The sequence below is a fragment of the Xyrauchen texanus genome, chromosome 23 (genome assembly GCF_025860055.1).
Source record: "Xyrauchen texanus isolate HMW12.3.18 chromosome 23, RBS_HiC_50CHRs, whole genome shotgun sequence".
In the NCBI taxonomy this organism is placed as follows: domain Eukaryota; kingdom Metazoa; phylum Chordata; class Actinopteri; order Cypriniformes; family Catostomidae; genus Xyrauchen; species Xyrauchen texanus.
In genome coordinates, this window is record NC_068298.1 from 43,074,771 (window position 1) to 43,086,850 (window position 12,080).

Consider the following 12,080-nt stretch of genomic DNA (forward strand, 5'->3'; position numbering starts at 1 on the left):
ACCTCCGTTCCCCGATGGAGGGAACGAGACATGTGTCAGAGAAGTGACACTAGGGGTCTCTCTTGAGTGCCGATATACACCTCTGATCTATGAAAAAGGCCAATGAGAAGTTGGCAGCCGGTATTTGCATATCCCACCCCGGACATACGGGTATTTAAGCGGGGCAAATACGGGAGTTCATTCAGGATTTTTCTGTGGAGCCGGAAATGGTCCGGCCACAACAGTGGCTCGGCTCAGCGACGTGGCGGGGAAGACACAACGTCTCGTTCCCTCCATCGGGGAACGGAGGTTACATACGAAACCTAGACGTTCCCCTTCTGTCGCTCTCTCCACGTTGTGTCAGAGAAGCGACACGAGGGGTCCACTTATAAACGTGCTATGCGCTGAGCCGTGTACGTGAACTGCTGATACAGGAGCGAGCAGGTATTCTTACGTGCAAAGGCGACCAGCTGTATGGCCTGTTAGGACCTATGTGGAAAAGTTGGTGTGGTGGTAGATCCAGCCTCGTAGAGGAGGGAAGCGTACAGCATGGCGACCGAGGCAGCTGTAACTGCCTAAGGGAAACACGGGGGTCCATTCGTGAGGGGACAGTACCGCGGAATTACACACAGGGGGAGTCTGAACAGGAGGCCTTACCTGTGGAGCACCTATTCCAATACAGGGTAGATTGTGTACCCGTAGTGGCTTGGGTCGGTGAGTTCCTCCGCTGAACTGCGGACCCAAAAAGGGATAGGGAGGAGTTAACCAGTGACCCGAAGATGGGATCTCCTGGGAACGGAGGCGCACTATTTTACCTCGGCTGAGTGAAAGGGTGCCAGGCGCAAGCGATTCACCCGGCCAAATTGTCAGCGTGTTACCGAGTTCTACGGGCTCGGACCTGAGAAAACATGGGACGATACTGACTCAACTCGGAGATTGTAAAATTTCGAAAAAGTGTTAGGTGTTGCCCACCCTGCTGCTCTGCAGATGTCTGCTAGGGAGGTGCCCCTGGCTAGTGCCCACGAGGACGCAACACACCTGGTGGAGTGAGCTCGGACCCGCAAGGGGGGGCACGGCCTGGGTGTGATAAGCCTATGAAATGGCTTCGACAACCCAGTGGGCAAGCCTCTGTTTGGAGACAGCGTCCCTTTCTGCTGTCCCCTGAAGCAGACAAAGAGCTGCTCAGAGCGTCTAGTTCTCTGCGTGCGGTCACAAGCCACGTATCGGACACGCAATGAAAGGGCTGGGTCTGCCTCCTCCCGGGACAGCGCTTGCAGGTTCGCTACCTGGTCTCTGAAGGGCGTGGTAGGAACCTTGGGCACGTAGCCCGGTCGCGGTCTTAGGATCACGTATATGTCTGCCGGACCGAACTCCAGGCAAGTGTCGCTAACAGAGAACACTTGCAGGTCCCCGACCCTCTTGATGGAGGTGAGCGCGATCAGCAGGGCGGTCTTGAGAGAGAGGGCCCTGAGTCCAGTTGAATCTAGCGGCTCAAAGGGGGGTCTCTGAAGAACCGTGAGGACGTTCGAGAGATCCCAGGAGGGGAACAGGTTAGGCCGGGAGGGAGTTAGCCTCCGGGCACCTTTTAGGAACCTGACAATTAAGTCGTGCCTACCAAGAGACTTGTCGTCTATCGTGTCGTGGTGAGCCGCGATGGCAGCGACATACACCTTGAGGGTGGAGGGGGACAGCCTCCTCGCCAGCCTCTCCTGTAGAAACACAAGCACTGACATAACCGCGCACTTCTGTGGGTCTTCAGCCCGGGAAGAACACCAGTTTGCGAACAGACGCCACTGTAGGGCGTAAAGATGCCTGGTCGAGGGGGCTCTGGCTTGGTTGATAGTATCTAAGATGGTCGGTGGTAGGCCGGCTAGATCTTCTGCATCCCGTCCAGGGGCCAGACATGGAGGTTCCAGAGGTCTGGGTGCGGGTGCCAGAGCGTGCCCCGTCCCTGAGAAAGAAGGCCCTTCCTCAGGGGAATTCGCCAGGGAGGGGCTGTCGTGAGGAGCGTGAGGTCCGAGAACCAAGACCGGGTGGGCCAGTAGGGGGCCACCAGAATGACTTGCTCTTCGTCCTCCCTGACCTTGCACAGCACCTGTGCAAGAAGTCTCACTGGGGAAAATGCGTACTTGCGCAGCCCCGCAGGCCAGCTGTGTGCCAGAGCATCTGTCCCGAGGGAAGCCTCTGTCCGGGCATACCAGAGCGGGCAGTGGGAGGTTTTGTGGGAGGCAAACAGGTCTACCTGGGCCTTGCCGAACCGGTCCCAGATCAGCTGGACCGACTGGGGGTGGAGCCTCCACTCTCTGCCGGGCAAGCTTTGTCTTGACAGCACGTCCGCTATCACATTGAGGTTGCCGGGGATGTGAGTGGCGTGCAGTGACTTGAGTCGCTGCTGGCCCCAAAGGAGTAGACGACGGACGAGCTGTGACATATGGTGGGAGCGTACTCCGCCTTGGCAATTTATGTAGGCGCCCACTGTGGTGCTGTCTGACCTGACTAGGGCATGTTTGTCTCGAATTAATGGGAGAAACTTCCTCAGGGCAAAGAAAACATTCAGCAGCTCTAGGTAGTTGATGTGCCAACGCAGCGGTTGATGTGCCAACCCAATTTGGAGGCGTCGGTTGTGACCAGAACTTGTCGGGACACCTGCTGCAAGGGTACCCCTGCCCGTAAAAAGCAGAGGTATGTCCAGGGTTTGGCGGCAGGCGGTGGTAACTTACACATTGTGCGTGCCGCAGCGCCATGCTCGTCTCGGGACTCGAGTCTTGAGCCAGTGCAGAAGTGGTCTCATATGCATCAACCCCAGCGGCACGGCCGCCACGGAGGATGCCATATGCCCCAGGAGCTGTTGTAATCGTTTTAGAGGGACCACGGTACCTGGCTTGAAGGAAGCGAGGCATTTCAGGATTGACTGAGCACGCTTGTTGGAGAGACGTGCTGTCATTGAGACTGAGTCTAACTCCAAACCGAGAAAAGATATGCTCTGAACCGGGGTGAGCTTGCTCTTTTCCCAGTTGACCTGAGCACCTGGTCTCTGTGCATGCATAGTAACTCTCGCGAGGGGGCCAGGATGAGCCAGTCGCAAGAGCTGCCTCTGTGACTTTCGTGAAGACGTGAGGGGACAGAGACAGGCCGAAGGGGAGGACTTTGTACTGATATGCCTGGCCGTTGAACGCGAACCGTAGAAGGGGTCAATGTCAATGGCGAATTGAGACGTGGAAGTACGCGTCCTTCAGGTCTACCGCTGCGAACCAATCTAGATGCCGTGTAACACTCCACAATATCAAAGTTGAGTATCACAAAATATAATGGGAACAATGGTCCCGTTTCAATAGACTATGGAGTAGAAAAACAAATATATCTCTCAACACTGACGATTAAACAATCAACCAAGTGTATTTACAACATAAATAATATTTACAATAATAACAGACAAGGTGTGTGTGTGTGTGAAAGTGAAATCCAGAGTGCACAGAGTTATTGAAAGTGATTGGATCAACCTCACCGGGAATTTATGATAGTCCGTGAGCACGATCAAGTGATGAATGATGACTGACCAATGTCCTCTGATAAAAAGTAATCCAGGCTGCGAGCCAAACGAATCTATTCCTTGAGGAACGGCGCCCTCGCGCTTCCAGGTCAGTCATCAATATATAATCCACAGTATGAATGAAAAGGTTTTGTGAATGAGAGTTCTCGTAAAAGCGCCCCCTCAAAACCGGCATACCGGTTCCTTAAATAGAAAGTCAACGATACTTCCTGTTTACGTGGCAGGAAAGAACGTGACACGAAACCACGCGAAGTTCTCGCGTGAACAGAGATCGGGATCAATACACAACAGCTGAGGGAATGACAGATAACAGGGGAAAGCAATATAACTTATAGGCAATAATGACAAACATAATTAGTTTAATGTCATAAACCTTATATATAAAACATCCCCTTATGTGGCCACGCTACAGCCGGACGCCAGATAGAATTTGTTTCTGGGTGAGCATTTTGAACGGGAGTTTGGACAGGGTCCGATTGAAAACTCGCAGGTCCAGGGCTGGGCAGTGAAAGCCACGCCTTTAAACTCCATGCTAGGGGCACCAAGGGGACGAGTATTTTGGACGTACCCCGCGGGACTTCGCAGCGGTGCGGAACAGGTAATGCGGCGTCGGGAGGCAGTGAAGCGGCCCGAGGCTCTGGTGCTGAGAATAGTCTCACAGCACTTACCTTGCTCCATGCACCTGGCAGGGGGCGGGTTCGTGACTGAGGAGGAGGTCTGGTGTTGGCGTCCTCTGAGCTCGTCTGAACCGGCCGGCTGGGGAACAGTAATGGGGCTAAAGGCGGGGACACCGCGTCCAGGAAACCAGGACTGTTGAGGCCTGAAAGCAGAGTGCCTTTGAGAACGGCATTTGCGGGCCAGGTGACCCAGAGACAAAAAGGAAATAGCTCTATAGAATGTAACGAATTTAACCAAAAATTCTCAGGGAACGGAGTGGTCTTACCAGCTCCGGAGCTACCATCTCGGTCTCTGGGTCAGTCATCTCAGGAGCGCCTGGGAGCCTTCCGGGTTCTCGAGAGGGTCCGTGAGACGAGGGGCGTCCAACTTCTGAGGGGAGCTCGACGCTGGGGCTGAGAGCTGGGCCCACTCTATTCATTAGTTGAAGCGGAGCACCACTTTCTTTCTTTCTTGAAAGCTGCAGGAGGATGCCCTCGGTGAGCAGACAGGGCATGGCCCCTGGCGGCAGGTTTGCGGCAGGGCAAGATGTGTGAAATAGCCTCCGTCTGTTTCTTCACCACTGAGGACTGCTGGGCGGAGTCGTCAAGTGGTGTCGCCGAATGGACAGAGCTGGGAGACGGGGGCGTTTTGAGAAAGCGTGCTTTGTCTGCCTCCTGTACTGCGACCAGGTCCTGTCCATGTGTTGCGTTTCTGGATCACGGGGTGGTCATCGCCTGTTTGAGTGCAGTTCCTGGAGCACGTCAAGAACAGGACTACCCAAGTGCAGATTTTGGAGTGCCTTGGCCCGGTGGACTTGCAGGAGGGGGCCATGGCGTGCAGGGGGGAGCGGTCTGGGACCGTTCTACCACCGAGGGTAGCGAGAGCGGAGGAGCGAGGAAGCTGGCTTGCTCAGCTCGTCATGCACGTCCGGGAAGGAACCGGGGGTCGCGGCTGTGAGCGGTGCACTTGCCCGTGGAACCAATTAAGCCTGGGGAAGCATAGCGGACCTCCGTGCGTCAGGCTCAGACTGGGAGGAGACCCGTAGGTGGCGGCCCAGGCAAGTTATCCGCATTCGACGCTGCTGCTACGCTCTCTGATGCAGCGAGCTTGAGGGGAATCAGGCAAGCGTGCCGGGGAGGCGGGAGGTTTCGAGGGGGTTTACCCGGCGAAAGCGTCCCGTTATTCTCCCCAGATCGTCTTTCATCGCCCGCAGCGCCTGCCTCAATCCCATAGGAAGGAGGCGAGGCGCAGGGGGTGGCTGAAATGGCTCTCTCTCACTACAAGAGAAAGCAGAGATCGCAACGCTGCCGGGGTTTTGTATGTCTGGGGGCGGGATATGCAAATACCGGCTGCCAACTTCTCATTGGCCTTTTTTCATAGATCAGAGGTGTATATCGGCGCTCAAGAGAGACCCCTAGTGCCGCTTCTCTGACACAACGTGGAGAGAGCGACAGAAGGGGAACCTCCGTTCCCTGATGGAGGGAATGAGATGTTGTGTCGATGAGTTGACACTAGGGGTCTCTTCTTGGGAGCCCAGACATCTCTGATCTTGAGAAAAGGCCATTTAAAATTGGCGTGTGGAATTTGCATGCCACTCCCCTGGACATACAGGTATAAAAGGAGTGATGCTGCAAGTGCACATCAGGTATTGCACTGAGGAGCCGAGCCAAAGACCCAGCCATTTCAGCGGTTGGTTCAGTGTTGTGGCAGGAGGGACACAACGTCTCGTTCCCTCCATCAGGGAACGGAGGTTACATCAGTAACCGAGACGTTCCCTATCTGTCACTCACTCGACATTGCGTCGATAAGTTGACGCTAGGGGTCCCAATGGAAAACGCCATAAGAGCTGAACCGAATTATGTAGACTGGTGGTGCGAGACGGGCAGACCTCTGTGTGCCTGGTAGCCAGTGCAGCAAGCCGTCGCATAACTACTCCCAACCCACTGGCAGGCATGAAGCGGTCCCCTACACCTTGGGGAATGGCTAACTGCTCAGAAGTATAAGGACTTCTTCTCCTTCTCTCTATTGATCTCCCCAAAAAGGAACGAAATCTTTCTGCTGGGGGCCAAATATATGGTCCAAGCTGGGGGTGTCCCTCCAAAGAGGAGGACACCACAGGAGGACACCACAGAGACCACACCCGCCCGGGGGGGGTAATTTTCACGTGGAATACAACACACGGTCTTACTGGGTAAGAGCGGAAGCACATTGTGCGGAGCGGTGCCGTGGTAGATCCTACCCGAGTGGGGGAGGAGTTACTACAAACATGGTGACCAAGGACAGAGGGCCCTCTGCCCAAGGAAGACGCGGTTTACTGGTGGGAAAACCATCTTGCGGAATATACATCACACAGGGTTGTCTAGTGAGACAACCAGCACATGTGGAGCACTTACCTCAGTACGGGGGCCTGGGTGACGCCCGTACTGGGGCGGTGGCGAGCCTTTCCAAAGACTTGTTGGCCACTAGTCTAGAGAGGAAGAACATCCAGGGTTCACACTTCTTGTGAATGTAACTAGGAAAAGAGTGCACGTCTTCGCCTCAAGGGAGGGGAAAGGCGCTATGTGCAAGCGATACACCCGGCCAGCTGACCCGAAGTTACCTGTTTGTGTCACCTGATAGCACACGGGATGAAACTGGCCCTGAGGTTATAAAACCTTGCAAAGGTATTATGTGTTGCCCAGCCCGCAGCTCTACAGATGTCTACTAGAGAGGCGCCGTGGGACAATGCCCAAGAAGCCGCAACACCCCTGGTAAAATGGGCTCGTAGGCCAGCAGAGGGCGGCACGTGCTGTGCGTGGTATGCCATAGTGATGGCATCGACAACCCAGTGAGCAATCCTCTGTTTGGAAACAGCGCTTCCCTTCCACTGTCCAGCGAAGCAGACAAAGAGCTGCTCGGAGCTTCTAAAGCTTTGCGTGCGATCCAAGTAGATGCGTAGAGCGCACACCGGACACAGCAACGCCAAGGCTATTATTCTTATATAACTTAAATACACAAGTATTTCCTTGTGATGTATCCAATTAAAGTCTTTATGATGGGTTGTGAAATGTGGAATTTTTTTTCCTAATTTGTGCATAACTGGGGCATGTTGTTAAAAAGTGCAGTTCTGTTTACACTTCATTTTGTGTGCAGTGGGGGCACAGCCGTCTCTATGGCAAGGTTATGTTCACTGAGTCTATACATGGTCAGGACTTTTCTTAGTTTAGAGTCGATGACTGTGCTCAGGTATTCTGCCAGTTTATATACCCTGTTTACGGACAGATACAGCAGCATTCAAATGTAGTTTGTTAAAATGTTGCTTCTGTCCAATGTTTTAGATATTTTTCTTTTTGTGTTTTAACAGTTTGATTTGGTCTCAATGTGGTTTTGTTCTGGCATTTAGCTGGTTATGTTTCAGATTGTAAAGTCAGCTCTAAGACCATCTGGCTAAGGGGGTCTCTCTCTGAGGTCAGTTATTTGTATCTTAGGGCTTTGTGGTGAACGGTTTGTGTATCACAATTTTTTTAGGTGGGCATGGAATTTAATGGCTCTTTTTTACATTTGAATTATTAATGGGTACAGTCCTAATTCTGCTCTGCATGCATTATTGGGTGTTTTTCTTTGTACTTGTTACATATTTTATTGGGTATATTTTTGCAGAATTATTGGGTGTTTGTCCCATTTGGTGAACTCTTGGTTTGTGAGTGGGCCCCAGACTTCACATCTATAGAGTGCAATGGGTTCAATAACCAATTTAATTCTTTTTTGCCAGATTCTGATTTGCATGTGAATTTTGACATTTTTCTTAATAGTGTAAAAAGTTATTTGTGCCTTAGCTCGCAGGTCGTTCACAGCCTTGTTGAAGTTTCCTGTGTTGCTGATGTTAATTTCAAGGTATGTGTAGTTCTGAGTGTGTTCTAAGGTCATGCTGTCTAATTTGAAGTTATTAGCTTTTGGTGACTGGGTATTTTTCGGAATATCATTATTTTTGTCTTTTTGGGGTTAACTGTTTGGCAGAAATTGTGCAGTAGGTCTAGATGATGCTGTTGACCCTCTTTTGTGGGCAAAAGCAGCAGTAGATCATCTGCAAACAGGAGGCATTTGACTTCAGTGTCTACTAGAGTAAGACCGGGTGCTGGAGACTGTTCTAGAGCTGTCGCCAGTTCATTTATGTATATATTGAAGAGCGCAGGGCTCAGACTACAGCCCTGTCTCACTCCATGACTCTGAGGGAGAAAATCTGTGTGTTTGTTGCCAATTCTAACAGCAATGTTTTTGTTAATTTACACTGATTTGATGATGTCGTATGTTTTTCCTCCGATGCCACTCTGGATCAACTGAAGCAAAAGCTCCTCTTGCCAAATTGAGTCAAAAGCTGTTGAAGTCAACAAAGTATGAGAAGATTTTATTTTTGTTTTGGTTGATTAGCTTGTCAATTGGAGTATGTAGAGTGTAAATATGGTCTGATGTGCGATATTTAGGTTGGAAGCCAATTTGGCATTTGCTCAGGACATTTCTGTCAGTGAGAGTCTGTTGTTTATGATTTTGCAGAATAGTTTACCTAGGTTGCTGTTTACACATATTCTGCAGTGGTTAATAGGGTCAAATTTGTCTCCACTTTTATGAATAGGGGTTATGAGGCCCAGGTTCCAGATGTTGGGAAATACACCTGTACTAAGTATGATATTAAAAATTTTGAGAATGGGCAGTTTGAATTTGTGGTCTGTGTACTTAACAATTAATTTAGAATGCCATCAATACCACATGCTTTTTGGGATTTAAGGGTTAGTATTTTATCAGAAAGTTCAGCTAATGCAATTAGAGAATCTAAAGGGTTTTGGTAATCTTTGATAGTTGATTCTAGAGCACAAAGTTTATTATATATGGGTTAGGGTTAGGGTTAACCTAACATTACTAAAGAGGTTGGAGAAGTGGTTAATCCACACATCTTCTTTCTGGATGGCTAGATCTTCATGTTTAGATTTGTTTAGTGCATTCCAGTGTTCTCAAAAGTGGTATAATTGTTCAATTTCCCTTAACTGATTTGGTATGTTTTGTTCCTCTTTATTCCTGATAGTATTCCTATATTGTTTGAGTTTTTCATGGTAGTGTTGATGATTGCTTACATGTCAGCGTCTCTGTGTTTCTGATTTGATCAAATCTTTACTTCTTTTCAAAGGTGTTTGCATTAGTTGTCAAAAAGAAGTATTAGTGTATTAGTTTTTTTGTTTGTGGTTTTTCGGTTAGACAATTTAGTAGATATTTCAAATATTCTGTTCAGCCTATCGACTGCCAAAGTGACACCTTCACTGTTATTCAAGTCTTTGAAGGTAATAGGATGTAGGGACAATCTCTTCTGAATGGAATGCACCCCATCATTCAAACAAATTAGAAAAGATATAGCAGCACTGCCTGAACTCTTTGCCTTCAGTATTTATGCAAGGGTTTGGTGAATTTGTAAATTCATCAATTGTTTGAAGTTAAAATATTTCATAATTAATATGGCCCCTTTAAATATATAAATTTTTTACTGTATGTAATACACAGTTAAACATGTCTAATACGGCTTGCCTTATACTGAAGCCTTCTTCTCTATTAGGAAACTGTATGACAGGTTGCTTCAAAACCATTAGCAGGTACCCATCCATGCATTTGGAGTAAAAATATGTTGCATATATCTTTTGCTATCAGATGATTGTCAACTAAAAATGAAGCTCTAGTATACCAGGTGTAAAAGTTAACGGATGATCAAAGAGGAGGCGGGTACCGGCTGAACAATGAACAAAGTTTTAATGCAAAACTTAAAGAAATATGAACCATAACACAAAAAAAACACCACACGGCCGTGTGCGTCTCTCTCTCTCGAGCGGCACCTGCCCCTTATCTCGCTCTCCCGCTGATCATCTGATTCATCACGGCTTGGCCACACCCTCCTCCTCATCGCACCAGGTTAGTAAAACACATTACAGAACTCCGGCATTTTTCTGTTATGGTAGGTAGAATGTGTGGAATGATCTGGAATTTGGCTTGAATTCCTTCTAAACCTGTAATCTAAGCTCATAACAACGATCTCATAACAAGCAACTCACATCAAATTTTACAGTGCCATATCTTTACACAGCAAATAAAACAATAAAACAATGTGAACTTCACCCAAACACCTTTCATAACTGCTGATAACTGCTGACCTGACAATGTGTTTGTGCACATACTGAATGCTTATACAAAACTGAATCAACTGTGTTTTGTGGCTTGTTGAAACAGAACGGATCAGATCGCATGACGTGAACTATTCTGAAACATGCAAATATCTGATATATTTAGAGCAATGTATTGTTGATTTATGATTGTGTTTATGATTGAGTTGAATTTAGTTGTCAATTACAGCACAGATCTGCGACTGAATGGAAGGACCAGGAAAACACAGTGATGCGTTTCTTGGAACACTTACTGTAATTCTTCTTAAATGGCCTTTAACCCTGAGGTTCAAGTTCATCAATAAAATTAATGTTCAAAATATTGATTTATAGTTTTTGTATAAAGAACATTTCACCAATGATTCACGTTCACAGAATCATTTCTTATTACTTTGTTTTGATATTGAGCTGAAATATGACCGTGACATGTTTAATGACATTTGGCCATAATAATCTGTAATGCTAGTCAGGGTCAGAATTATTTTTTTTCAGGGGACATTTTTTGGCATATGGCATACATTACATTGGTTTGGCATATTTCTGTCAAACCAATGTAAAAACACACTGTGTGTCACCCATTGATGACAAATAATTCAACTGAATGAATGATTGATAATTGTAAATCTGAACAACAAAATCAAATCAACATTACAAAAGTATCTAATATGTCAGGCCTATGCCTACAATGAAATATTATGAAATATATTAAGCGTTACATGTTATAATGAGTAAATAAATTTATACAAAAAATACAAAAACATCTTAAATATCTGTGACATTTTTGTCAGTTTGATCTTTTAAAGAATTGGTAATAGCATTAAAATCAACTGGACAACTAGACAATCAATTAGACAGGAAGATGTCATACCTGGATGAGACATAATGTTAGTATCATTGCCCGTCCCATCTATGTTGTAAATAACCACAGCGGAGGCTCCGTTTCGCCAGGCAGCCAGGATCTTCTGTGAATAAGAACAATTCCCTTTTTTGATGAGGGCGATCCATGGCTCGTGAGAGGCAGTGAATGTGATATTCATGGAACATGCCAGTGGATCTGCATTAGGAAGCACAATCCCCCCAGAAGCAGATTTCTGGAGCGAGTGTGCTCCAAACACACCACACTCACAGATACTGGCCACTGTTTCATTTGTCCATCTGTCCGAGTATCTGAGCTTCACATAAGCACTCAAGTAGCTGAGAGAAGCACTGAGCTGGAAGCAGCACTGCAGGACCAACACAGGCAGCCACACACAGGAACTACTGCTCATTCTTGCCATTACTCTGTGCCCGTGAACAGTACCAGATGCCTTTGGGTGGTAATCCAAGATGGTTTTACGTCAGGTGAGCTGTCCTTATCGCCGTGGACTTTGGACGTTGGTTAATATAATGTTCGTTTAAAGGGTTGGGCTTTGAGCTTTTCTCTCCAGGAAACCGATGCCTTTTAAATGAAAGACTTGAGATGGCAAAAACTCTTTATGTTCATATGAATAGCTTCCTCATTCTGAGGTGTGACAAAAAAATCATATTGTTCATTTTTTTTTTAGCACACTTTATATCTAGTATGAAATACATGAAAAGTTTCTTTCTGTCTACCTCTGTCTGTCTGTCTGTCTGTCTGTCTGCAGTAATGGTTCATACTTCTAATGAGACATGACCATCTGTTGATCATCCATCTGTCATGAGAGACATCTGCTGGACAGTGTTAATGCACACCCCTC

General features: G+C 47.7%; 1 protein-coding gene across 1 annotated transcript in view; it reads right to left on the reverse strand.

Annotated features, from left to right (window-relative positions):
- The window catches only part of LOC127617073 (RING finger protein 148), a 38,261-nt gene extending 26,603 nt beyond the window's left edge, over positions 1 to 11,658 (reverse strand). Inside the window, exon 1 of the mRNA XM_052088951.1 lies at positions 11,231 to 11,658. Coding sequence (XP_051944911.1) covers positions 11,231 to 11,639 — 409 coding nt within the window. The 5' untranslated portion in view covers positions 11,640 to 11,658. The remainder of the gene's footprint in view (positions 1 to 11,230) is intronic.
- Between the last annotated feature and the right edge of the window lie 422 nt (positions 11,659 to 12,080).